Raw genomic sequence first — 25,571 nt, 5'->3', positions numbered from 1 at the left:
CCAATCTCGATTCGTGAGCCACCACTGCAATTGTTGAACAGTGCCCTCCGAGATCTGGACGTGATGGGCCAGGTTGCCCTGATGCTGTCCCCACTGCGTCCACAGGTCCCACTGCAGAGCCCACATATGCCATCTGGCATGTGTCACCAGCAGGATGCAGGAGACCATCAGGACCAGAAGCCGTAGGGTCATCCTGACTGAAACCCGAGATAGAGGCTGAAAGATCAGAATCATAGCCTGAATATCCCGGACTCGCTGCTCAGGAGGATAAACCCGAACCAGCGTCGAATCCAGAACCGCTCCAATGAAGGGAGCTTCTGAGAGGGACTCCGGTGTGACTTCACCACGTTGATGGGGAACCCCAGCAATTGCAGAAGGTCGGCCGTAGTCTTAAGGTGATTGACGACTGCCTGGGGCAAGCCCGCCTTCAACAACCAGTCGTCGAGGTAGAGGAAGACTGACACCCCCGACCTGCGCAGGTGAGCTGCGACCACCGCCATCACTTTCGTGAACACCCATGGGGCGCTGGTAAGACCGAAGGGGAGCACAGCAAACTGAAAATGCTCCTGGCCTACCATGAACCATCATCATAATGGAACAAGTCCTGGTGGCCGCTGAAGGCTGAGGAATGTCATCACCTGGTTAGGAAGGCAGGAATCTCGGAATTATCTTCGACGATAAACTTAATACGTCGGCACAGGTCAACAGTTTAACGTCTGCCAGTTTTTTCTTGCTAAAGACCCTTCATAAAAATTTCCCTTTCATCCCCCCCAAACTACAGAAGACGGTAATGGTTGCCCTTTTTTTGTCCATTACAATGCAATGTTTCTGGGTATTGATAAACATCAGATTAGCAAACTGCAATCGTTGCAGAATGTTGCGGCATGACTAATCCTAAAGCTCCCTAAGGGTCTCCCTACGTCACATGAAATAAGAGCACTACATTGACTCCTCGTTCAGCAGAGAATCGAATTTAAGGCACTCTGCCTGGTGCACAGGGCACAATATGGTGGGGGCTCAGATGACTGTCAGGAAAGGTTTAGGCTGTATATTCCCTCACGAAACTTACGGTCGGCCAGTCTCGGCCTGATCTGTACTCCCAAGTTTCGAAGGGCCAGATGGGGTGGCAGGTCCCTGTCCAGCTGTGCAGCAAAATTGTGGAGCAAACTGCCAGCGGCGCTGCGACTGCAACCTAACCTTCTATATTTTAGGAAAGCCTTGAAAACCTGGTTGTTTACTCTCAAGTAGATCTAGCTCAGCCCTTGCCTACCCACACCAGCGTCAAGACACATCAACATTTGAGTGCTTAACAAGACCCATATCATCATTATCCTCATGAATCGCAGGTAATGCCGGTGGGCAGGCAGAACGGGGTTGTGAAAATTAGCGTCCAGCAAGTCCATCGCTACCATTCAGTCTCCGGGGTCGAGGGCAGCCAGGAACTGAGCTAGAGTCAACATTTTGAACTTCTCCTTCTGGAGGAAATGATTGACGTCCCGGAGGTCCAAGATAGGTCGCAGGTCCCCCTTGTACTTCTTGCTGACCAGAAAGTAGTGGGAATAACAAACAATCCCTACTTCCTGCCCGGGAACGCACTCAATGGCCCCCTTGGCCAAGAGGGCTGTGATTTCCTGTATGAGAAGAAACAAATGATCCCCCGACATGCGGTGGCACCAAGGTGGCATGGCTGGAGGGGAGGACTGAAAGAGGAGGGAGTAACCCTTGCAGATTATCTGCAGCACCCACTTGTCCGACGTAATGATGCGCCAGTGGGGGAGGTGGTGGCGGATCATGCCACCCACCGGCATAGGGTGTTCCACGAAGCTCGGACTAGGAAGGTTTGGAGGTAGGAGCAGCGGGGGTGGAGGTGGACTGACCTGCACGCCGATTCCCAAACCCGCCCTTACGCAAGCCGCGACCACCGCCGTGCTGGGGCTGGTTCTGCACAGGCTTGTTGAGGGAACGTGCCTGGGTGCCTCTGCCTTAGCCACGAAAGGAACGAAACCCAGGAGTGGCCGGGTTCTTTGCAGAAAGACCCAAGGACTTGACCGTGGCCCGCGAATCCTTAAAACGCTCCAGTGTACAGTCGGCCTTATCGCCAAACAGGCGGGTGCCATCAAAAGGCATGTCCATGAGCGAGCTCTGCACATCGGGCGAGAACCTAGTTGAACGCAACCAGGCATGGCGTCGCCACAGTTTTAGAAATCGCCCTGCCCAACGAGTCGGCGGTGTCGAAACCACACTGAATGGCGAACTTAGCCGCATCCTTACCTTTAGCAATAGCCTGAGAAAGGACAGCCTGGACCTCCTCAGGACACGGAGGCAACGGTATCCCACACTGCGTGTGAGTAGCGGCCCAATAAGCAGGCGGTGTTAACCGACCGCAACTCCAAGCTGGCCGAAGAGAACAACCGCTTACCAAACTGTTCCAGAGTCCTTATCCGGCGGAGCTGTGGGAAAGGCACTCTGCGATGTTGAGGCCTGGATGACCAAACTCTCAGGCGTGGGATGGGTGGTCAGAGAGGCAGGGTCGCTAGGTGCCGGGCGTTGGCGTCTGGCGAAGTTCTTATCTACAGGGGCCCCCATGGCCGGCCGCGACCATGTGCCGAAGAGGACTTCCGTAAGAGCATCATTGAAGGGAAGCAATGGCTCCGATGAAGTAGACACCGTCTGGAGCACCTCGGTGAGGAGGTTGGTTTTGAGGGTCACTGTGGGGAGGTTGAGGACCTCAACAGCTCGACGGAGCACCATTGCGTAGGAAGCCCCTTCATCGTAGGCGGGGGAGAGGCAAACCCCGGGTCAGAAGAGACATGAGGTCGCCTGCGTCCTCCAGGTCGTCCACCCAATCCTGCTCGGAGTCACACTGCCGGGCAAGAGTGTCCTCTGACCCTTGCCAGTCCTCCTCTGCCTCCGGCGCAGGAGGGGCCGGTCGCAGGGGCAGAGCCGGAGAAGGGACAAAAGGAGTCTGAAACGGCGCCGAGAATGGCTCCGGCCGGGGCCAGACCGGCGCCGCCTCCCAATGCGGATCCCAGGCAGGAACAAAATGGTCCTGGAACCGGGACAAGGGTGGAATGAACAGCACCCACTGCGGCTCCGAGGGCGGAGCAGAGGGCGGCGCTGGGGCCGGAGCCGGCAACGCTGGACCTCGTGGCGCCGGGGCAGGAGCAAACAGTGTAGGATCCTGTGGCGTCGAGGCTGGACCCGCTGACGGTCCAACAGGATCTGGACACGGGACCGCGGTGCCCAAAGGCCTGGTACTCCCAGGCTTCAGAGGAGCCACAGGGGCAGAGCCCCTGTCCCCCTCGTCCGCATCCGAAGAGCGACGGGGGAACGTCGGAGAGCGAACACGCTTCTTAGACTTCTTTTTATGACGTTGCTTACCGGAATCGGAGGGCAAAGACTTGGAGCCCGAGGAGCGACAGCTACGGTCCCAGGAACCGTCCAAGGAACGGCCCCTAGACCCGGAGAGGTGGTGTGACGAATGCTGGACCTCCAGCAACTTCTGGCACTTCTCCCGCAAGGCCTTCGGGGCCATGGCTCGACAGTCTCGGCAGTCGTGATCAGTCTCCAGGCAGTAGAGGCAAACATCGTGGAGGTCCGCCACCGACATATTACGGCGGCAGGCCGCGCAGGACTTAAATCCAGGCATCCCTACATGCACCAGGAGAAACAAGGGGTGACACAAAATGTCTCAAAAAGCAGTCAAAAAATGACTAGGTACGTGCTCTATCTGGATCTGCGTTTGCTGGCGCGGAAAAATAAAGAACTGACATCAGCGCGCATGGGTGGCGCCAAAGTAGTCTCCGTGACGTCACATTGGCGCTTACGACACCAGTGACGGACGCGGAGCCGCAGGACGCCACCTACTGACGTGCAGGGGTACTGCTATGCAAAACTTCCCCGATCTAGTCTGACGCCTGGGGATATTCTAAGGTAAGGAATCACAAACGTGTCTCTTTCAGATGGATTGGTTGCAGCAAGCTGGAAAATTGCGAGACTGTTGGGCAGAAGATGCACAGCAGCAGAATAGGGCATCCATGCTGGTAGAGGTGATCTTTGCATGTTTATTAAACTAGTAGGCCCGGGGAGAATGTTCCTTTGAAGAGACACCAACTGGTCTGAATGAAGGTGGTTATCCAATAATAAATTAGCTAAGAACCACATTGAGAATCAGCAGCCAAGTCAAAAATGATTTATACCGCTGTTAAACCTGGTAGGGTCTCCAACACCCTTGCCCAGATGAAATCTATTGGAGCCATACCAGGAGATGGATGCTAAACACGTGGTCACCATGATCAACACTCTGATACACCTGGGTGAGATACCCCATGGGCGGTCCGTTTTCACTGGATAATGGAGGATGAGCCTCTTTCTCCAGCAATCATCAGAGTCGCTCTCCTATGAGTGATTTGAAAGATTGGGAAAGCTGCCATTCGTTACTGGTCTCTCTGGGATTGAGCCGTCCTGTGTCTGTTTCTGATGTTGCGGAGGCTGCACCATGCCCGGCGCCATGCAGACATCTTTGAGGCTTTTAATGGTGAGTCAATGGGCCTTGAGGGTGAAGTGAAGGCAGAAAGGGTACCATCAGCTGTTGGGTATATATTCTCTCAGCAGGTAGGCGGTTACATCTTTTAATTCTCGGTATTTATCTAGGGCGTAATGTGGAAAAGTAAATTTTGCCATGTTCTGTGTCCCTACGTGTTCCCCATCCTATGTTGTATGTGCATGATTAATATGCATATGTATTCTCCGTGATCGATTAAAGACGCAATTACAGTTGTGTCCATCTCTAGTATGCCAGTTTCCAGTTCTCGTGAAAGCTACGAGTATTAGGCCTATGTAAAGTTACGTTGCCACGTTTCTCAGTGTGCACGTTATTTCATTGTAAAGTCCCCGTTTCTAGGCCTCAAAAGGGCCCGGACACCAGATTCAGCTCCTGTCTCCTGAGCCCTCGCTGAGGAGCGATACAGCCCCCACCTGTATTCCTGACCCTTCACTTACTTCCTGCCTCACAGTGCCCGGCTCGGCCTGGCTCTCTGCCTACTAGTCTGCCAAAAGTATGTTATGATTCTAGTTATCAGTCCAGCCCTCCTTCTCTGCATTCCTAAGCTACTGAATCGCATCAATAGTTTCCGTCATGGTCTAGCCTTTACGTCTCCATGTAAGAGAAATACTGTATTTATGGTCATTTCATATTCTTCAACACGCACTACATGTAGAATAATGCATGCACCAGTCTTAGTGTCTGTTAGCCTTTACCCCGATAACTTTTGGATTCTATCGACATGTTCTCTAAACATCAGATACTAGATAGTGTTTAGGTACATGTCGCCCTGACTCTCCAGACTTCAGTCTCTGCTCCTAGCGCAGAAGTCATAGCCCCCAGCTTCTCCTAGTAACACGTCATTGTCAGTTTACGCGCACCACTAGGTTAGAGGTCCCGGCTCCTTAGGTAGCCCCCTCCATGTTTCTGCCCCATTTATGACATATTCTGTTACGTTTACATCACATGTCTATGTTCACGCCTCTTGTTACACCTACTTTCACCCTTATCTTTCGCGACTGCTATTGACCACACCCACTGCTCCGCCTATTGTATGTACTGTAATGCAATTGTTTTAGTATATATACTTGTGCACTGTTATTAAATGTGACGCCGATTCCGATCCTGCCCCCGGCAGCGCTGCCATCCTAGTCCTGTGCAGGTTGTCCTGTTCCTGTCCTTTATGCTGTATTAAAACCTGCAAACTCCTACTACCTCGAATCTTGACTCTTATTTATTGAGCTATCTGTTATTACTATATCCAGTCAAAAATAGATCCGGTATTATTTATTTATATACCACAGTAAAGGGAGACGTCTTGGAACATCAAGATGGTATTGCCTCAAAATATCGCAGGCTTATAGCTCTGCTCTTTTAGCTCTGCACCACCTGGAGCTTCCGATGTGGAAAGCGCAAGGGATTTTTCTGATTTTACCCTTTTCCCTGCCACTGTGAGAGAATACGTGGGAGGGCTCCACTCTTTGCCATTGTTAATTATAATGTCCTCTATGCCCATGGCAGTGCTGAGAAAGGTTGGATGGGCTCTTTGAGGCCCTTGTATAAGTGTCTTGTTGGGTGACACAAGGCTCTAAGCCACCTTTGGCTACTGTTATGGGAGAGGGCCCAAAAGCTTACAGGACTAGAAGCAGTATTGCTTCTTTGGGGTTTCCGATCCTCATGTTATGCCTCAGAAGCAGGCTCCAGCCTAAATGACCTCGCCTCTGATTTCCAACAGCTTGCCAATTCTCAGATGCATGTAGGTATCCCTGGATAGGGGTGTGCCACCTCCCGCGAAGTGCCTACCTGTATAGTAACTAAGACGATAACGCAGCTCTGATGGAGGCTTATCGATCTCATGGCCCTGTTCTCACATGACCCGGATAGTGGAGAGGGGTCAATATTTGATAACCCCCTAATGGAGGGCGCAGGAGATCAGCGTTCAAGCACCAGCCAGCCTTCGCTGAAGCCAGGGTGTTGTATGACAGAACCACCCCTCCATTTACAATGCATGCCTTTATCCGCATCCATTACCACACATAGACCTTTACAACACAAGGTAAGAATATATATTAGGTGATACTTTATATATTTATGTATATATGTGTGCGTGCGCTTATGTGTATGTATAATATATATATATATATCGCCACTTAAGGCTGCTATGATGCACCCGGTGTAATGAATTTCATGTAAAAATAAACCAGTCTGAACATCAAGTTAGACAGCCGTGTTCAGTTTCCTAAGCCGAGAGGAATTGACGCTGTGAAAGTCTTTGGAGTTCTCGGCTAATCAACAACAGACTTATTATGTATGTGAGTGTGTATGTGTATATATATATATATATATATATATATATATATATATCTTTTTTTGTATGGGGGGCGTTTCCCGAGTCACGTGGCACCTACCTAAACCCCATCCTACTAAGGAAATAATTGGTTTTAAATTTGACAATGGATGCACTGTACCTACGAAGGAAATAAGCAAATACTCACCATTTAGGACTACCAATCCCATCATACCGGCAGGCTAATGAGGCCACGCCAACTAATGGTGTCAGTTCTAAATAAAGCAAGCAAAATGGTGAGCGCTCAGTGTATTATTACCAGCCCAAGAAGAAGAGGCGCAAAGCCTTGAAACGCATCGGCTTTACAGTGAAAACTCTGGGGCTTGACAGGCGAGTTGCAGCGAGGCTTGTCACTGGGAGAATGCCGTTGTGTGCCTTCCCGATGCTTTGGGGGACTTTGGGATACATAATTTGACACGGCAGCCCTTGCCGTGGGGAGGAGGACCATTTTCCAAAAACAATGAAAAGGCTGTGATGTGGAACCTTCCCGAGTCACGTGGCACGGCGTTCTCATGCAAATGAAACACTCATCTGTCTAAACCCCACCCTACTAAGCAAATAATTGGTTTTAAATTTGACAATGGATGCACTGTACCTACGAAGGAAATAAGCAAATACTCACCATTTAGGACTACCAGTCCCAGCATACCGTCAGGCTAATGAGGCCACGCCCACTAATGGTGTCAGTTCTAAATAAAGCAAGCAAAATGGTGAGCGCTCAGTGCATCATTGCCAGCCCAAGAAGAAGAGGCGCAAAGCCTCGAAACGCGGCGGCTTTACAGTGAAAACTCTGGGGCTTGACAGGCGAGTTGCAGCGAGGCTTGTCACTGGGAGAATGCCGTTGTGTGCCTTCCCGATGCTTTTTGTATTGGGGGGGGGGACGTTTACCAACCCATACCCCTACTGAACCCTAAGCCCAACAGATACTCTTACCAGTCAATACCCTTACCCACTCCTAAACCATAAAATCAACCTTCCCACGCAGTGCTTCTAACTACCCTATAACCCTAAAAATACCCTTACCACCCACTACCCTTACCCACCGCTAAACCCTAAAATCACCCTTACCCTCTATACACATACCCACCCCAAATCCCTAAAAACACCCTTACCACACAATACCCTTTCCCACTGATAAACGCTAAAAACAGTTACCACCCAATACCTCGATCTACCCCAACCCATAAATGTTAAATATATATATATATATATATATATATATATATATATATATATACACACACACACACACACACATTTATCTTAATTATACTTAACTTGCATTGTAAAGGCAATGCATGGTAAAGGCATATATGTGGTAAAGACATGCATTATAAAGGCAATGCATGGTAAAGGCATTGCATGATAATTGATGCGTGGTAATGGTATTGCGTGGTTCTGACTGCACGGTAAAGACTATTTCCCAAGTCAGGGCCCATTTATCCCCCATGTTGCAGCTCAAAGCATTGTTGCCCGGGTTTCCCTGGCATGTTTACTCTTCAAGGAGTAAAGCTGCACCCCCTCTCAAGTACACCTGAAGTTTGTAGTGCTGATCCCATCGCGGGCACTGAAAACACTGCTTCGAGCCTGTTCAGTCCAGCTCGGAAGCCTTGACGGATGATGTGCACCACTGTGGCCATCTTGGATTTGCCAGCCATATATGCGCCGAGTTTTTATCTGAGCTCTTCTCAGCCAAGCAAGCTTGTTGTGTTCAAATTTTCATTAACAGCACCTGTCCCCACTCTCAGGGCTCCCAGATCAGCATATCTATGAGCATCTCCAGTTGGCTGGCTTCATTTACCAGGTTTGGTGAGGACATGGAGCACAAAGCTCAGGTAGTTTCCACCCTATCCACGACCTAGATATCAGTTCCTCATTCTTTTTTCCATGCTCTCAGATGCAGCAACAAGGACGAAGATATCGAAAGAAATTCCAGTAACAAAACTCACTTGGGAAATGTATTCAGTGTAAAATGTATCACTATACTTCTGAATGGTGAGGTGAATTGGATTGGTGAGAAGATACATTGAGGCAGACAGAGAATCCACCAGATATATTGCTACCAAAGGTAAGTAGCTTTTTTTCTGATGGATATTTCTAACTGCACGTTCTGCACCTCTTGAAACATTACCCTAGCAGCATTGCCATTGTGGCGGATCCAAAGAGATGGTCAAAACGGGACATTTGCAGCACAGATCTGGGATAATGGCCATGCCCGCTGTCTGTGGTAAGGCAATAATGCATGGGGATGGTAAGGAATGAAGCCTATATTGCATCTAGCAGATAATGCAAAAGAAGCAGTGTTTGCCAAGGATGGTATGAGCCCAGATACCCTAAGGACGCTCCTTTTTGGCAAAGGCATACCAAATTTTGATGCACTGCCCAACCACTGAGAAACAGTCCACTCCTAATCACGTTACCTTTCTTGGAATCAGCATAGCCCAGGAAAAGTTGATCATCAATACGGTACTCACAGTCCTGGAAATGTAAAAACAGAGGGCCCTGCCAGTGCTCCACATAGTGCAGACGCTCCTCTTTTTTGGTGGGATGAAGATGTGGGTATAAAGTCAGCAGAGAGTGCACTGATCAATGTGAAACAAAGTGACTTGCTATTTGTAGAAGGCTTACCCAAAGACCCTCTATGCACGTATATATTTTATGTATTTTTAGGATTGTTTTTATTATATGGGGCCTGTAAACTACTAAAGCTGCACCTTATCCACACCTAAAAAGACTATTGTGGGTTTAGCCTTATGCCATATCTGACAGATCATTACTACCAGAGCCAAGTCAACCTCCCAATAGCATTTATGGGCAGATGTGCTAAAATATAACTTCTCCTGCTTACATACAAGCAAATAACATTCATAAACATGACTGCAAGTGACAGTGCAAGTACGGTTTTCATCGTGCAGATGATTGACAACACCATCCGACTGTAGGAAGATGTACAGCTGAAAAACATCTGCACCCAAGAACATGATGGTACCTCTCCATATCACACCTGCCACTGTATCACACCTGTCTTCCACATTACATGTATCTCTCATGCCTCCATATCACACCTATCTTCCATATCACACATGCACAGAGCTCATTCTGAAGCAAAAAAAATATACGGCAGCACAACCCATCCCAAAGTAAGACAATGAAGACACCAACAGTCAAGCACACAAGGGGCAAGAAATGGAAGATACATCCATAATCCCATGTAGATTAATTCCACCACACTCATAAAAGCTAAACTGTCCAACTTTTACACACGCTATAATGAGTGGGTGGCTTTAGGTATTATACCACATATCCAGGCAACTTACAAACAGCCACCTGCTTGCAATGTTTAGGGTTACCACTGAACGAACGCACACACACACACACACACACACACACACACACACAGACAGACAGACAGACAGACAGACAGACAGACAGACAGACAGACAGACAGACAGACAGACACACGATGAATGGTAGGACCTGCAATAACTCTAAAGTGATCATATATACAGTGATCACTATCTAAGCCATCTAGCACTTTGTTACACCAGTAAGGGTCACTCACTTCAGAGTGAGTAAGAGATGCAAGAAGGTGGGTGTGGTCTGATCACTTAATAATTAGGGCCAGCTGCCTGTGTGAGAGAGTGATTGCACGGGTAGATATAGGGGTGTGGCTGAAGTCTTTTTGAGACAGAATGTCCATGGAAGATTGGTTGATTCTGAAGTAGAGAGAGAGAGAAAAATTATTACAATGGGAAGTTGCCTCTAGTGAGATGGACGAATGAAAATCGCAGGGTGTTCCCTGGGAAGGGGATGTGAGGAATACTAAGACAAGGTCAGGCTTAGGCGCTCATGGCTAATCATTCAGGGTAGTCCGATCCCTTCTGCATTCCAGAGGCCAGGACTGTCCACAAGTGACAGGAACACATGACTGAGGATTCTCAAAGAACAGCAAATAGGTTGGGCTTGCAGGTCATCAATAGGGCCACCATCCTTGAGGGCGTACTGGACAGTTGTCCGTGACACACGAGCCCCGACGCACGAAGGAGGAAGACGAGTTAGGGGGTACTACACCACCCAAAAAGGGATATATAAGATACAGAAACAGGAGGCCATACTTCTTGCTACTTAAAAATCACATAGGTTTGGAAAGCACAACCCTGATGATGTCCAAAGAGGACGAAACGCATTGGCTGGGCTGACTGGAAATTTTCATGTCTTGAAAGATTAATAACAGTTGGATACTGGACGCATTCTTAATACTCCAGATAATTGAATCTCACTTCTTGGTCATCATTGTTATAGTTGTTAATATTGTATTGCCTGAATTTGGGCCAGAAACAAAATAATATAGTGGACGCTCCTTTTCTAATTGTTGTGGTGTAAATTGAATAGTTTTTTTATATTTTACAGAGTTTTATGTAGCGCAAACTTGACCCGAATCAGGTATCAGAGCGCTTTACATAGCATAAGTTGCATTACATGAGGACACAATCATTTTTTTGTTAGGCACGGGGAGATTAAGTGATTTGCCGAGAATCACAGCATGTTCAGCATCATTGCCGAGAATCAAACCCAGTTCCCCCAGATTCGAGCACGACTGCCCTAGCCGTTAGGTCAACTCCTCTCCCCTGTTGTGGCTTCTAGGCAGTGGGGCCATGAAAAGTTGAGTGTGGGATCACTGATGATATTTAGTACGATACCCTTGTACAACTTTAGGGCCTACACTGCTTTGGCTTATCTTTTGTGTACTAGTGGAGATCAATTTTAAAGTTTTGCAGGTGGTGGTCCCCTGCAATCATCCAGGAACAAGGACTTACTTTAGTAATCAGACTTTGACCCAGAGCACGAAAGAGAAAAGCAGAAAAGAGAGAAATTAGATAGAAAAAAAAAAATATTAAAATAGTGACAAAAGGCGAAAGCAATGATGAAGGAGGAAGAGACTCCAGGAGTGAGATAAGCAGATAGGAGGTGTGGGGTGGAGGAAGAAAGATGCATGGTGTTGTGTCAACACAAGACAGCCATGTTATTTGGCAAGCCTGTCATTTGGGAAAATATGACGTTACAACGCAATCAATTACAATGCATGCCTTTACAACGCGGTTTTTACATCGCAACTACCATTACAACGCATGATTTTATAACACATGCCATTACAACGCATTTTTAGAAACTACCATTACAATACGATTACAATGCATAATACTTTTGGGGCAACCTTGGGGTAAGTGTTGGATAGTGTAGGGGTAAAAATACTATCCCCATGTACCCCAAAACCCATACCCACCCTAAAACTTAACAAGCATTTGCAATGCAACAGGTCTCGCATTTACGCAAGTTTGAGCTATTTGGCATTGTAAATGACAATGCCTTTTATTTATGTTTTGGTTTTTGAAACAAATAAAATGCATTGTTATTTACAATGCCAGTAGCTTAAACTCGCGTAAATGTGAGGCCTATTGCATTGCAAATGCTTGTTTATTATGCATGTATGTTCACTTGTTCTATTATGGCTTTTAGCCGAAATAAAGATTATGATGATGAATATTAAGGAAAACTGAATAAAACGTTAAATAAAAGAGGGTTATTGTTGATGTGCGCACTGTTTTATAACACCAGTTATGGTATGCTGCCTTTTGTCGTCTCCAATTGCTGCTACTGCCAAGAACAGATTAAGGAGAAAGGGCATACTGTACCTTACCTCTTTGTCTTATGCTTAAATCAGATCTGTCACAAATCATGCTAGTCAGAAAAGTCTTGGCTTTTCTCTAATGCTCTGAAGTTACACCTCTTACTGGTTTGCATTTGGTGTTTACATACCTATCCTAACACTTCTTTACTTTCCACTGTTTGCGTACAATGTATTCACATGTTTGGACCGTACTCTTCAGACATCTCATAAGAGATCATACTCAACAGTAATCTATGACACCACTATTCTTATATCTCAGAATAACAAGCATCGCGGCACCGACGCATTACTTTTAATGTTAAAACTAAAGCGCAGGTGCCACGATTATAGCAAAAGTAAAGAAATAGCTGTTTTTTTCTATTTCTTTACTTTTGGTATAATCGCGGCATCCGCACTTTACTTTTAACATTAAAAGTAAAGCGCGGGTGCCGCGATTATACCAAAAGTAAAATGCCTCAAGCATACTGGCCACCTAGTTAACCCTTTCGGCAGGAGACATTATCGATTCAAAAGCAATCTTTTTATTTAAGTAAATAAAACCAACAATTTATTATTTGGCATCTGATTAATAATATGCATGAAATACAGCAATACAGCAATACATATCTATTTACAATATATCAGAAAAACAGTCATTTCAATAGATGGTTACTAATCACGGATTAGTGTAAGTATTACACACTCCATGACATTATTGTCGATTTAGCACAGTACAGGAGCGTCGCACAGATTGTGGCTCCCACCTTCTCCTTGGTCATAAGTTGGAGTTCGGGCGTTTAGATAAAATATACGCAACTAGGCACTCATTGATATCCCCCAAACTTCCCCATCTGCTGATCATTAGACGGGTCCCTGCTTCCTAAGCAGTGTGTGTACCGGGGCCGACCAGACTCCCTTCTTCAACCCAAACCTCAATCTGCCCCCTCAGTACCGCTGTTGGCAAAACACTACTGCATTTGTACATTACAAGGGAGTGTGACTGAAAACGGACGCGCGAAGGCAACTACAGTGTCCCTTCTGGAGCTCCTTACCTCAGATCGCACCTCGGAGGGTAAACGTACGTCTACAACTTTTCAAAAGCATTCATACTTATTATTTATGGGGCCATGTGTTTGTCCCCATAAAGATAAGAAACCTTTTACTTCAGAAGGAAAGCAGGCCAGGCCGTCCAAGTGGGACGGCAGAAAAAGAGAAAAGTCTACGTCACAGAATGCTCTTTCCCAATGGCTGGCCACGATTTAGCATAAACGGTGACGCCGGCCAATGGGAAGGAGGGGCGGGGCTTGAAGCCCGTTACTGAAACCCCCTCTAAATCATAAAAACTCACCAGCGAGACTGCGCATGTGCGCAGCCCATGCAGGCGAGACCTAAAAATCCCCATTACTTACCTTATAAAGCATTGTAATGGCTTGCGTTTTAACGGCATGTGTTGTAATGACATCCATTGTAATGGCATGAGTTATAATGGCATGCGATGTAAAGGCAGTTGCATTGTAACAGCTGCGTTGTTATGGTTGTTGTCCGTCATTTGGCAGTGCTTTAAGAAAGGTTTGTGTCCTAGCACATCCCTTAACAAAGGAAGCACTAAGCTAGATATTTTAAGGCCGGGCATCAAAGATTGAGCATTAACATTTACAGTATTGCCCACACTCTTTCACATTATGTTAGCTTGTTCCTTTGAGCTTTTAATTTCTGAACTCAAGTGCAACTACTGTTTGCCTTTTTCTTTTGCACTTCCTCAATACGGAATTCACAGAGTATAATTTACCAATAGGTTAATTTAGGATGACTAACTTCATAAACATTTTTAACTCAAATTTCACACACTAAAATGAATTCCTCGATGATATTCTTACACCCAGGCGATAAAGTCATACTGGATGAATTCTCACAAAAAAGGGGTTTAATGCATTTCCTGAGACGTTAAGAAGGTTTGCTTTTGCATAGGTGTCTTACCTTTGAATGCGCTTGACCCACCTCCTGCATTAAATACCACCGTAACAATGTAGACAGCAAGGGACAGAAAATTAGAACAATCTTCCCCTTATCGTGCTGAGCCATTATAAGATCCGAATCAAAAACATGCTCTAATTGTCATGCATTGTACTTCTTTGCATTGACACCATTAAAAACAGTTTGAATCAAATATTTGAAAATCTATGAAATATAGTTACGCAACATTGACCTACAAAAAAGCATACTGTGAGGAACAAAGTTTCAACCCAAAAGGAAAGTCAGGATAACAATTTTACATTAAAATAATCTCTGATTAATTAACCGCATGCGTGCGGGCGGAATTCCGCTCGCACGCTGAGATTTTTCAAACCGCACTTTACATGACGAGCCCAGCTCGTCATGAGCGTGGAAGGGGTTAGGGTAGATAGGTAAAAATCTTTATCATTGTTTAGATACATGTCTATAAAACAATGTACACACATGTACACACACACACAATAAACCCCCATACCCTACCCCGTTACCCCCCCCTGCGCATATTCCCCCCCTCTACGGCAGACCACAGTAAAAGACACAGCTTAAGATCACATATTAACAAATTTACCGTTTCAGTACTCCTGCTTACAATTGACAAGGATCCTGTCAGCCATAAGGAATAACGTTCTCTCCACAAATTTGTTCCACCTGCAGGCGTATACCGTTTTTGTGGAGGGGCGTCTGGCTGCCAGAATGACATCACAGAGTACAGGAGGCAAGTCAAATGGCATCAACTGTCGCTGTTCAATCTCCACGCATATAGGTGGAGGCTGGACATGTTCGGGTGGAGGTCCGTCCCCTGTTGCAGCGACAGAAGGTCCTCCTGAAGAGGCAGTCGAATCGGGGAATCGATTGACATATTGAGAAGCTCGGGATACCAGTATCAAAGTGCCCAATCCGGAGCCACAAGGATGACTTGGGCCCAGTCGCGCCTGATCTTCACCACTTTGGGCAGAAGTGGTATAGGCTGAAAGGCGTACAACAGACCGCAGCTCCACTCGCGACGAAAAGCGTTTCCGAGCGAGTGCCGCCTTGGAAATTCCAACGCGCAGAACTGATGACATTGCGCGTTCTCTTCGGTGGCGAATAGGTCTAACCAAGGCTCTCCCAACTGCTGAAAGAGACCTTGTGCCACGTCCGAGTTCAGACGTCACTCGTGATCCATCATGCACCGGCTGAGTTCGTCCGCCCTGGCGCTCAGGGAACCTGTCAAGTGTTGAACCACCAGGGTGATGCCCTGATGTTCCAGCCATGTCCAGAGGCGCTGAGCCTCCTGTCATAGGGTCCACGACCCCACCCCGCCCGGTTTCTTGCAATACCACATAGCGGTGGTGTTGTCCGTGAACACCTGCACTACACTTCCCCGGACAGAGGGAAGGAATGCCTTCAGTGCAAGCCGGATCGCCTGCAGCAACAGAAGGAAGATATGGAGCCGGGACTCCGCCGGAGACCAGAGGCCTCTAATCTCCGCCTCTCTCATGTGGCCCCCCATCCCAGGAGGGACGCACCCGTCACCACTGTGTGCTCCGGTTGGGGAAGGGAGAGGGTCTGCCACTGACCCAATCACAGTCAGTGAGCCACCACTGCAACTGTCTCGCAGTGCCCTCCGAGATCAGGAAGTGGTCGGACAGGTTGCCCTGATGCTGTGCCCACTGGAATTTTAGGTCCCACTGCAGAGCCTGCATCCGCCACCTGGCGTGATGTACCAGCAGGATGGAGGAGGCCATCAGTCCCAGAAGCCATAAAATCATCCTGACCGAAACTCGGGATAAAGGCTGAAAGATCTGAATTAGAGCCTGAATATCCTGAACCCGCTGCTCGGGAGGATAAACCCAAAACTGCGCCGAGTCCAGAACTACTCCAATGAAGAGGAGCTTCTGGGAGGGGCTCAGGTGTGACTTCGGCACGTTGATGGAGAACCCCAGCAAATGCAGAAGGTCGGCCGTAGTCTGGAGGTGGGAGACGACTGTTTTTGGGCGAGCCCCCCTTAAACTACCAGTCGTCGAGCTAGGGTAAGACTGGAACCACTGATGTGCGCAGATGAGCTGCGACCACCGCCATCACTTTCGTGAACACCCGAGGGGCCCTGGTGAGGCCGAAGGGGAGCACGGTAAACTGAAAGTGCCCGTGGCCTACCATGAACCGCATGTAACACCGTTGGGCCGGCAGGACGGGAATATGGAAATAAGTGTACTGCAAGTCCAACGCTACCATCCAGTCACCAGGGTCTAGGGCAGCCAGATCCTGAGCTACGGTCAGCATCTTAAACTTCTCCTTCCGGAGGAAGACTTTGACGCTCCTGAGGTCCAAGATAGGGCGCAGGCCCCCCTTTGCCCTTCTTGGGAACCAGAAAGTAGTGGGAGTAACAACCACGCCCTACTTCTGGGCCAGGAACGCGCTCGATTGCCCCCTTGGCCAAGAGGGACGTAACTTCCTCCTGCAGAAGTTGCAAGTGATCCCCCGACATGCAGTGGTACTGCGGTGGCACTGCGGTGGCATGGCTGGAGGGGTCGTTTTGAAGGGAAGATAGTAGCCTCTTCAGACGATTTGAAGCTTCCGCCTGTCCGAAGTGATGGTATGCCAGTGGAGTAGGTGATGGCGAACTCTGCCTCCCACTGGCGTGGAATGGGCCTGAAAGCTCAGACTAGGAAGGCTTTGAGGCAGGTGCTGTGGGAGCGGGTGTGGACTGACCGGCTCTCTGACCCCCTGCTCCGCCACAGCGGAATGCACGTCCGCGACTGCGTTGAGGCTGGTTCTGTGGCCTGTGGCTGGACAAACATGCGGGGGCGCCCCTTCTGTGGCCACAAAAGGAGCGAAAAGAAGAGGTTTGCTGGCGCTGGGCCCTGGAGTCCTTAAAGCGCTCCAGCGCTCTATCTGCCTTCTCGCCAGAGAGGCAACAGCCATCAAAAGGCATGTCCATGAAAGTGGTCTGGACATCCCCTGAAAAGTTGGTGGATCTCAGCCAGGCATGACGACGAATCGCCACCGTCGTTGCAATCGCTCTGCCCAGCGTGTCTGTGGTGTCAAGTCCACATCGAATGGAGTACAGTGCCGCATCCCACCCCTCAGCAAGAGCCTGGGCGAGCCGTGTCTTGGCCTCCTCCGGACACTGGGGCAGCACGTCAGCCACCGTATCCCACAGAGAGTGGGTGTAACGGCCCAAAAGGCATGCGGTATTAATGGACCGCAAAGCTAGACTGACAGAGGAAAACAGTTTCTTGCCAAACTGTTCCAGCCTTTTGGATTCCTGGTCCGGGGGTGCGGTAGGGAATGCGGTTTGGGACGTGGAAGCCTGGATAACCAGACTCTCAGGGGTGGGATGGGTGAACAGAAAGCAGGGGTCGCCCGGAGCTGGGCGGTGGCACCGGGCCACGTTCCGATCCACAGGAGGGACTGTGGTGGGCTTGGACCAAGTGCCCATCAGAACGTCAGAGAGGACCTCATTAAACTGCAGCAGAGTCTCTGAAGAGCTTACTGGCGGTTGAAGCGCCTCGGTGAGGAGGTTAGTCCTCACGGTCGCTGCAGGGAGCTCAGGGCCCAAGGCTTTCGCCGCCTTGCGCAGCACCACAGCATAAGTTGCTCCCTCCTCCGTAGCCACAGAAGGAGGAGAGAGAAAACCAGTGTCTGGCGAAGTGTCTAGACCACTGGCCTCCCCTAGCTCATCTGCCTAGTCCTGACTTAACTGGCACTACTGTGCCAGAGGGTCCTCAGACCCCCCCCCAGTCCTCCCCTTCATCTGTGTCCTGATAAACATGCAAAAATGACGTAGCCGGGGCATAGGTGAAAAGCACACCAGTAGGAGATGGCACCGAGCGGCGCCGCTCCGACGCAGAGCCCGGGCTGAAACCAGGGACGGCGTCGTCAGAGGGCGGCACCGGAGGTGGCACCAAGAAGGTCGGCGCCAGCGGAGGAGTCGTAAGGTCAACTAGCGTCGACCAGGATCCAGGCCTGGATCCCATGGGGTGTTGCGGCACCAGGACCGAAGTCGCCGGCGGCGCCGAAGCCACAGCCAACACAGGGCTAGGACCTCCAGTCGGACCCGCGGGGCACGAAGGCGCGCCGGTGGGTCTCGACGGCGGGAAGAGGGTCCTCATGGCCACGAGGAAATCTCTAATCTGCTCCGGAGTCGCATTGAGTCCAGGGACCAGAGGGTGTGGAGCTGGATGCGACGGAGCGGGCCCGGCTGGAGCCGCGTGGGTGGCGCCAACGAACCCTTGGCCGAATCGGACGACCGGCGAGGGGAAGTCGAAGAACGACGATGCTTCTTCGACTTCTTTTTGCCATGCCTCGACTTACCTGAGTGCGAGGACTTGGATCCAGATGATCGATGATGACTGCGGCTCCGCGGCCTGTCCCTCGACTTCATCCTCGACCGGGACCACGAGCGGCGCGGAGCAGACTGCCAGAGCTCGAGGAGCTTAAGGAAACGCTTCTGCCTAGCCTTCAAAGTCAAGGTCCGGCAGTCGGGGCACGACTTGTCATCGTGGTCGGCCCCCAAACAGTAGAGACACCGGCAGTGGGGGTCGGTAACCGACATTAGTCGGTGACAGGAGTCACACGGCTTGAACCCGGGCATCCCTACTGGCACCAGGAGTCGAGTCGACTCAAAAAAGATAGACAAAAATGTCCAAAAAGTTAGTCAAAAAATGATTGAGGGTACGCTCTTCCTGGATCTGCGCTTGCTGGCGCGGAAAATAGAAGAACTGACGTCAGCGCCTGAGTGCTCAGGAGACGTCATTCCGGCGATCTTGGCGACGGACGCGGAGCCGCAGGACGACGCCTGCCGCCACGCAGGGGTGCTGCTGACGAGGGCTTTCCAGATCCAGTCTGACGCCTGGGGATGTTCTAAGGTAAGGAATCTAAAACTAACGAGTTTCTTTCAGATTTTCAAGTCTTGCTCTGACTTGTGCAGCCCACTTTAGATCACTTTGTTATAGCTCTGTAGCACAGATGCTTGACACCTTCTGAACCTCTGAGGACCAAAGCATATCCCAAAAGTGAATGGTAGCTTTGTAGGCTAAACAATCCCACACCACCAAATTCCCTTCCACTCGTATTGCTGGGCACATTGTGCTTTTGAGTGGGCCTAGCAATTTTTTCAGGCATTTGCCCTCACACATCTCCCAGCTTGCCTCTGTACCTACGGTCAGCAATTCAGCCCGATATAAGCATTGAGTTGTAACCGTAGCGTTATAGGCTGTAAGTACAGGGGTCAGAGAAGGTCGTCTCTATGTGGTTTTAAATTTGACTAGGCCACAATTAGTGGCAAGGGCACAAGCCTCCACTGTTTCTTTGTGCAGGGCCCAATGTAATTTGTTATTAAACATCATACCTACATATTTATACGAACTTACAACCTCCACCTTATCGTTGCCTAATACCTACTTATATGGTTTCATCTTTTTCCCCAAAGGTGATTATTTCTGTTTTCTCCATATTCCCCTTTAGTTTATTAGCTACACAACACAAATTAACCCTACCTAACTTCCTCTGCGGGCCCACTACTTTCAAATCTAAAATGGCCAAGTCATCCAAATAAAGGATGTCTTAGCCCATAGGGATTCTAGAAGAGAGAGACCTATTTAAATCCAATTCTACTTGACCACAATTCTGGTGATGCAGTTCCTGAAGGAATGCAAGTAAGCTACAGGGAATGCTCAGGTGCCAACGTTTCTCCCACAATATAGTGTGATCCACTAGGTTGAAAGCTGAACTAAAATCTATAAAACAGCTAAAAGATTTCTCTGTCGTTTCTATTGCCTTCTGCCCAAGAGCCCACAGATTGAAGCAATGGTCTGTCATAGAATATCATGGTTTAGAGCCTCCTTGTTCCATAGGGACTATATTATTGGCCTCAATCCAATCTTCAGGGGTCGTCAAACTCCTTTTTATGTCGAGCCAGGCACAGTGCGCATGCGCTGCTCTAGGAGAGGGCCTCTTGGAATCACTTCAGACTTCCAAGAGACTTCTCCGTGTGGGTCGGACTCCACCCACACATTTAATTGACCATGGGCCAGACCTTGGCTGCCAGAATTGAGATCTATTATGAGTCTGTGTACGCAGCTAGGCCCCGCAAACTGGGGAGCCCCCTCATTTTAGATATTCACCTGCCCATTCTGACCTTCATGGAAATGGAGGCCCTTAGCACTAGAGGAGCTCAAGGACACTCTAGTGGAACTTAAACCAGGCAAAACCCCAGGCCCAGACATATTCCCTATGTCAAACTATCACCAAGCATATTCTACCCCTCTCCTCAAAATACTCCTTGAGGCGGTTAACCAGGGTTACTTTTCATCTGAACAAGACCTAACGACCACGGTAGTCCTGTTGAAACACGGCAAGGCCCCGGAGCAATGCGCCTCTTACCGGCCCATCTCTCTCATCAATACCAAAGTTAGACTATACAATAAACTTCTGGCAAGATGTCCAACCCATGTGTTTGACCACCTGGTTCATCAAGACCAGTGATATTTTATCCCACAGCATTGCACCAGACACTGCATTCACAGAGTTCACTTCGCCTTGGCAACATTAAGGGAGCTGCACTGTGCCACAGCACTGATTCTTCTCAACTTCGAAAAGGCCTTCGATTCTGGGTCCCAGATTCCGAGTCTATCTGCTTTGTACGCTGGGCCGCAGGTGCGGGAAATTCTGCGGTCTCTCACATATTGCCAATTCGCCGGGGAACTAGACATGTCTGTTCCCTGTCCCAATATTCTTTGCTCTGACAATAGAACCCCTAGCTTTGGGGATACACTGTGAAGCCAGGTGGGGGTGTTTAACTGCAGTGTAGCTTTAGAGGACAGAATAGCCCTCTACACCAATGATGTCCTCCTGTGTATGGCTCACAATGCAGACACTGGACCCCGCCGCATATCCATTCTCAATACATCCGTGGAAGCATTGGGACGGATATTAAACTGGCTTAAATCAATACTGATCCCTCTTCGGGGTGACAGATGTCAAAAACTGGCACTGACCCTACTGATCCAGCATTTAAGATTCCGCTACTTGGGAATCCAGATGACATGGGTACCAGACTTCACATCGAGTCTCAACCTACCCTACCTCACTCACTCGCTGACAGGGACCATACTGATTTAGATAGATGGGCTAAATAGCCACTCAATGAGCTGCAGGGGTGACCTAATTTTAAATGATGGCTCTCCCCAGACTCCTCTATGTCCTAAAGATCTTCCCATTTTCTATCCCTTATCAATGGTTCATTGCAATGAGTTCTCGGGCTAGTAAGTTCCTTTGGGCTATTGAACCATTCAGGATCTTCTATGATAAGTGTGTCGGATTTACCTATGACCTAGGTCTAGCAATCGCTGATATCCACCTCTACTGCTGATCCGCGGACATTATAGTGGCTGTGTGGGGGGTGGACAGATCCCGCCTTTAGTGTAGAAGTATCACTGCTTGGCTTAGATATTCTTGTGGGTACATTTTATGGCGCACCAATCCCTCACCAGTTCCCCAAGACCACTAGTGTAGTGTTCTTATCATTGAGAGCAGCCTTACAATGACAAGTATAGGACTGGCAAGTGACGCCGGAGCACCCCCCCCTCCTCCTACGGGCTGGGAATGGCTGGATTGGGTGACATATCTTGAAGGGTTATGGGGTTGGGACAACAACGGCATCTCCCGGCTAGGAGACATTTGGGCAGGTGGCCACAAGAAATCCTCTCAAGACCTTCAAACAGAATTCTCCCTCCACAAATCACATTTTTTTTCAATACCTTCAACTCCGCCATGCACTCTCAGGCAATAAGGAGGCGGTTTGCCAAAAGTACGGAATATAACCCCTTGGAGGCTTGACTACTTATGGGCCCAGTAGCCAAGGGAGGCATCTCCAAGATCTACAAAATCCTAAAAACCTCATAAATCACTCCCCGGGTGCACTGACGCAATTAATGGAGCGTTCGGGGGGAGGGGGGTTCCAAAGGACAAGGCGGATTGGAGGGAGGCATGCATGGCACCCCGAGACTTGGCCTGTCTGACTTTTTCAATTAAATTACGTGCATTGCACTTACTACATACGAAAACACTTGTGGAGAGCCCACAAACTTCCCAATCCTGCCTGTAGTAGATGTGGGAGAGACACTGGAGATTTTTATCACATGGTTTGGAAGAGTCTTGTTATCCAGATAGCCAGGCTCTTTACCTTTGCAGCCCTATCAGCAGTTCTTCGCAAAATCATTGAGGCATCACCAAGGGTTGCATTGTTGGGGCTGGTGGATGAGTTGGGAGGCCCAAGAGGGCACCGGACCCCTGTGAGGTTGGGTACATCGATTGCGAAGAGAGATGTGGATAAACACTGGAGGACACCAGAAGCCCCAACAATGAAGGCGTGGCGGGCGGGCTTTGACCGCTCAGCAAAATGGAATCAATTTGTCTAGTCTTGGCTGCCCCAAGAAGCACTGAAAGATGGGGGGGGTACGGTGGGAGCCTTATGGACTGGAGACTGCATTTGCAGGTGGACTAAGGGGTGAAGTGGGTTGAATGGAGGAAATGTCTTGTAATTTATTGCAAAGTCTCTGTGGAGTTTTGTGTTGGCTGCGTGCAGTATATGCTTATAATAAAACAAATGAAGTGTTATAAAAAAAATGGTGGATTCTGAGAAAAATGTACCTGAAAAATAGTTGTTTGTGAATCTTCAAGGTCCTCTAGGACCCTTCTCACACGAAATGGAAACAGAAATGACTCTGGGAGGCAACATCCAGTACAATGTATCATGGGCACTGAACCTTCTAGTACCTTAAAGGATTAGCAGTCTTGTCACAGCAGTAAAGTATAACCATTTTAAAAGTGCCTTTTTCCTTAATGTTAGACCGAATTTTGCGTTTTTTTCTTCTCACATCCTGCAAAGTAGTTTTAAATAAGCTCCTTTTACAGCGTTTGTCATGCTATGCACATATGGACAATGACACCTTCACATAATTTTAAGGACAAATATTAAATATGAAGTGGTCTGAGGTCCAAGCACTGAAGATAGGATTAATCTAACGTTCATGACTTCAATAATACTATGATGCTTTATTATTTTTAAGAATCAATGTTTTTGTCAGATAATTTTTTGACAATTTATGGGACCACACATTTCAGCATTCACCAGTCCACTCCACACAGGAAAATACAACCCCATCGGACAGCGTAGGCAGCATATCCATGCAATAGCCAAGAATAAGCTGCTACTAAGGTAAGTCTCTTATAGATGGAGTTGAAGGAAGGGCAAAGAAGGACCTCAAAATGAGGAGAAAGCAATTTAAGTTAGGTCATACATAAAAATTCAAGGCAGCAATTTGGGCATACAGCGCATTTCTTGTTACGATGCATTAAAGTTATTACCTTTTCAGCCGCTCTCCTATATGCTCGGGTGCGAAAGCGAAGAAAGACAGAGTCTCTCAGAAACTGGAGGTAGGGATCAAAACCAGGGGGGCGAATCCCTGCCCCCAAGTTAGAAGGAAAGGAACTTTCAACCAGATTGCTAATGAGAAGGCAGAAGGCACGGGTGAGTGGGTACTCTTCACAGCGAGACTCAATCTCATTTAGTTCGACCTTAAGAAAAAGAAAAGTACACATAAGAAAGTAGTCATACCGTTGGTAACTAAGAGAAATCATTATTTTTCTTCAATTCACACATAATCAACATCAGTAATAGAACCCAACAACACGATTTAGTCAAGCACAGGCACATATTAGTTACCATAATAGCTAAAATTCAGAGCACAACACTTGTTTGCAGTACTTCAATAAGCAACTACTGGAAAATCTAAATCAGGCTTCTCCAATAAGTAGCTCGTGAGCTACTTGTAGCACTTTAGCTACCTACAAGTAGCTGTCCTGTGTGCATCCCAGTGAACTTCATCACAAGCATTTGCTGGGTTGAATTAATATATTTATACTAACATTGAAAAATGTGTATTTAAACGTGTGTTTTCAGAATTCACAATATGTTTTAGAAAAAAGAAATTTGAATTTCAAAAACACGTTTAAAGCTGAAATTTGAGTGATAAAAATGAAACTGTGTTGGGAAGACTTCTTACTCATTACCTACATGCTAAGGGCAGTGCAGCTATGACTGTTGTGTGTTAGATATGTAGAGGTGTCCCACATCGACAAACCATTTTCACATCACTGTTGGCAATCATGCCTGATGCACGGAGGAGAAGTGTGGCTCAATGGTTAGAGCGGATGGTTAGAGCGGCAGACCCTGATGCAGAGGTCTGGCCCGTACCAGAGTTCAATTCCCGCCTCGACGGGTCTTGAGCTCAATTTCCCCGGACCTGATAATTCTCGCCTCGGTGCCTATTCTAATCATGGGTCCCACTCTGCAACTCTGGGCAATAGCTTGCTTAATCTCCACAACGGCCCCAACAGCGCTAGGATGCCTGACTTCACCTTGGGGGTGCCCAGGAGTGGCCACTTCACAGGGAAAGGCCAGGAAGGGTTCCACAGCGGTATGTGTACAGCGCCTTGAGACCCCTTCGGGGTGATTTGTGCGCTATATAAGCACTACATTTACATTTCTACATTTACAGAGGTAATCTCAGCTCATAATATTGCATATGGTGGCTACTAATGTAATCTTGTCTTATGTGGTTACCATTACATCTCTAATGTTAGTAGCTCAGGAGGATTTTCACTGAACTTTAGCTCTTATTACAGAAAACATTGGAGAGCCCGGAAATAGAGGTTGTTAGCTATGCTCACCTTATCATACAAACAAAATTAGTTGTACATAGTAAGTATTCTCTTGCAGGTCAGATGCTATTGCTCATCTTGCAAGTACAGAAAAACGAACCCAGAGCAGGATAGGTTGCATACTTAGCCTCTCTACCTCATGCTCGGCAACAACATTTAAGTGCCATTTTGCTGAGCTAAAACTAAGAGAGCCTGTGTTCTAGCCCTTCTAATGTTGAGACATGGATAAGAGGTGGTGCAGTCTTGGATCTGTTTTTGGAATAGGAGTTGTCTAAGTGGGGACAGGTGGGTTT

General features: G+C 48.1%; 1 protein-coding gene across 2 annotated transcripts in view; it reads right to left on the bottom strand.

Moving 5' to 3' along the window:
• Window positions 1-25,571, bottom strand: part of NUP205 (nucleoporin 205) — a 920,380-nt gene that overhangs the window by 614,280 nt on the left and 280,529 nt on the right. For both annotated transcript variants that reach the window (XM_078671666.1, XM_078671676.1), the window contains exon 15: window positions 23,923-24,132. In XM_078671666.1, the coding sequence (XP_078527792.1) occupies window positions 23,923-24,132 (210 nt within the window). The remainder of the gene's footprint in view (window positions 1-23,922; window positions 24,133-25,571) is intronic.

Source organism: Lissotriton helveticus, chromosome 1_1 (genome assembly GCF_964261635.1).
Source record: "Lissotriton helveticus chromosome 1_1, aLisHel1.1, whole genome shotgun sequence".
NCBI lineage: Eukaryota > Metazoa > Chordata > Amphibia > Caudata > Salamandridae > Lissotriton > Lissotriton helveticus.
The sequence above is the reverse complement of the archived record's forward strand: the minus strand, read 5'-3'. Positions and strand labels throughout refer to the sequence as shown.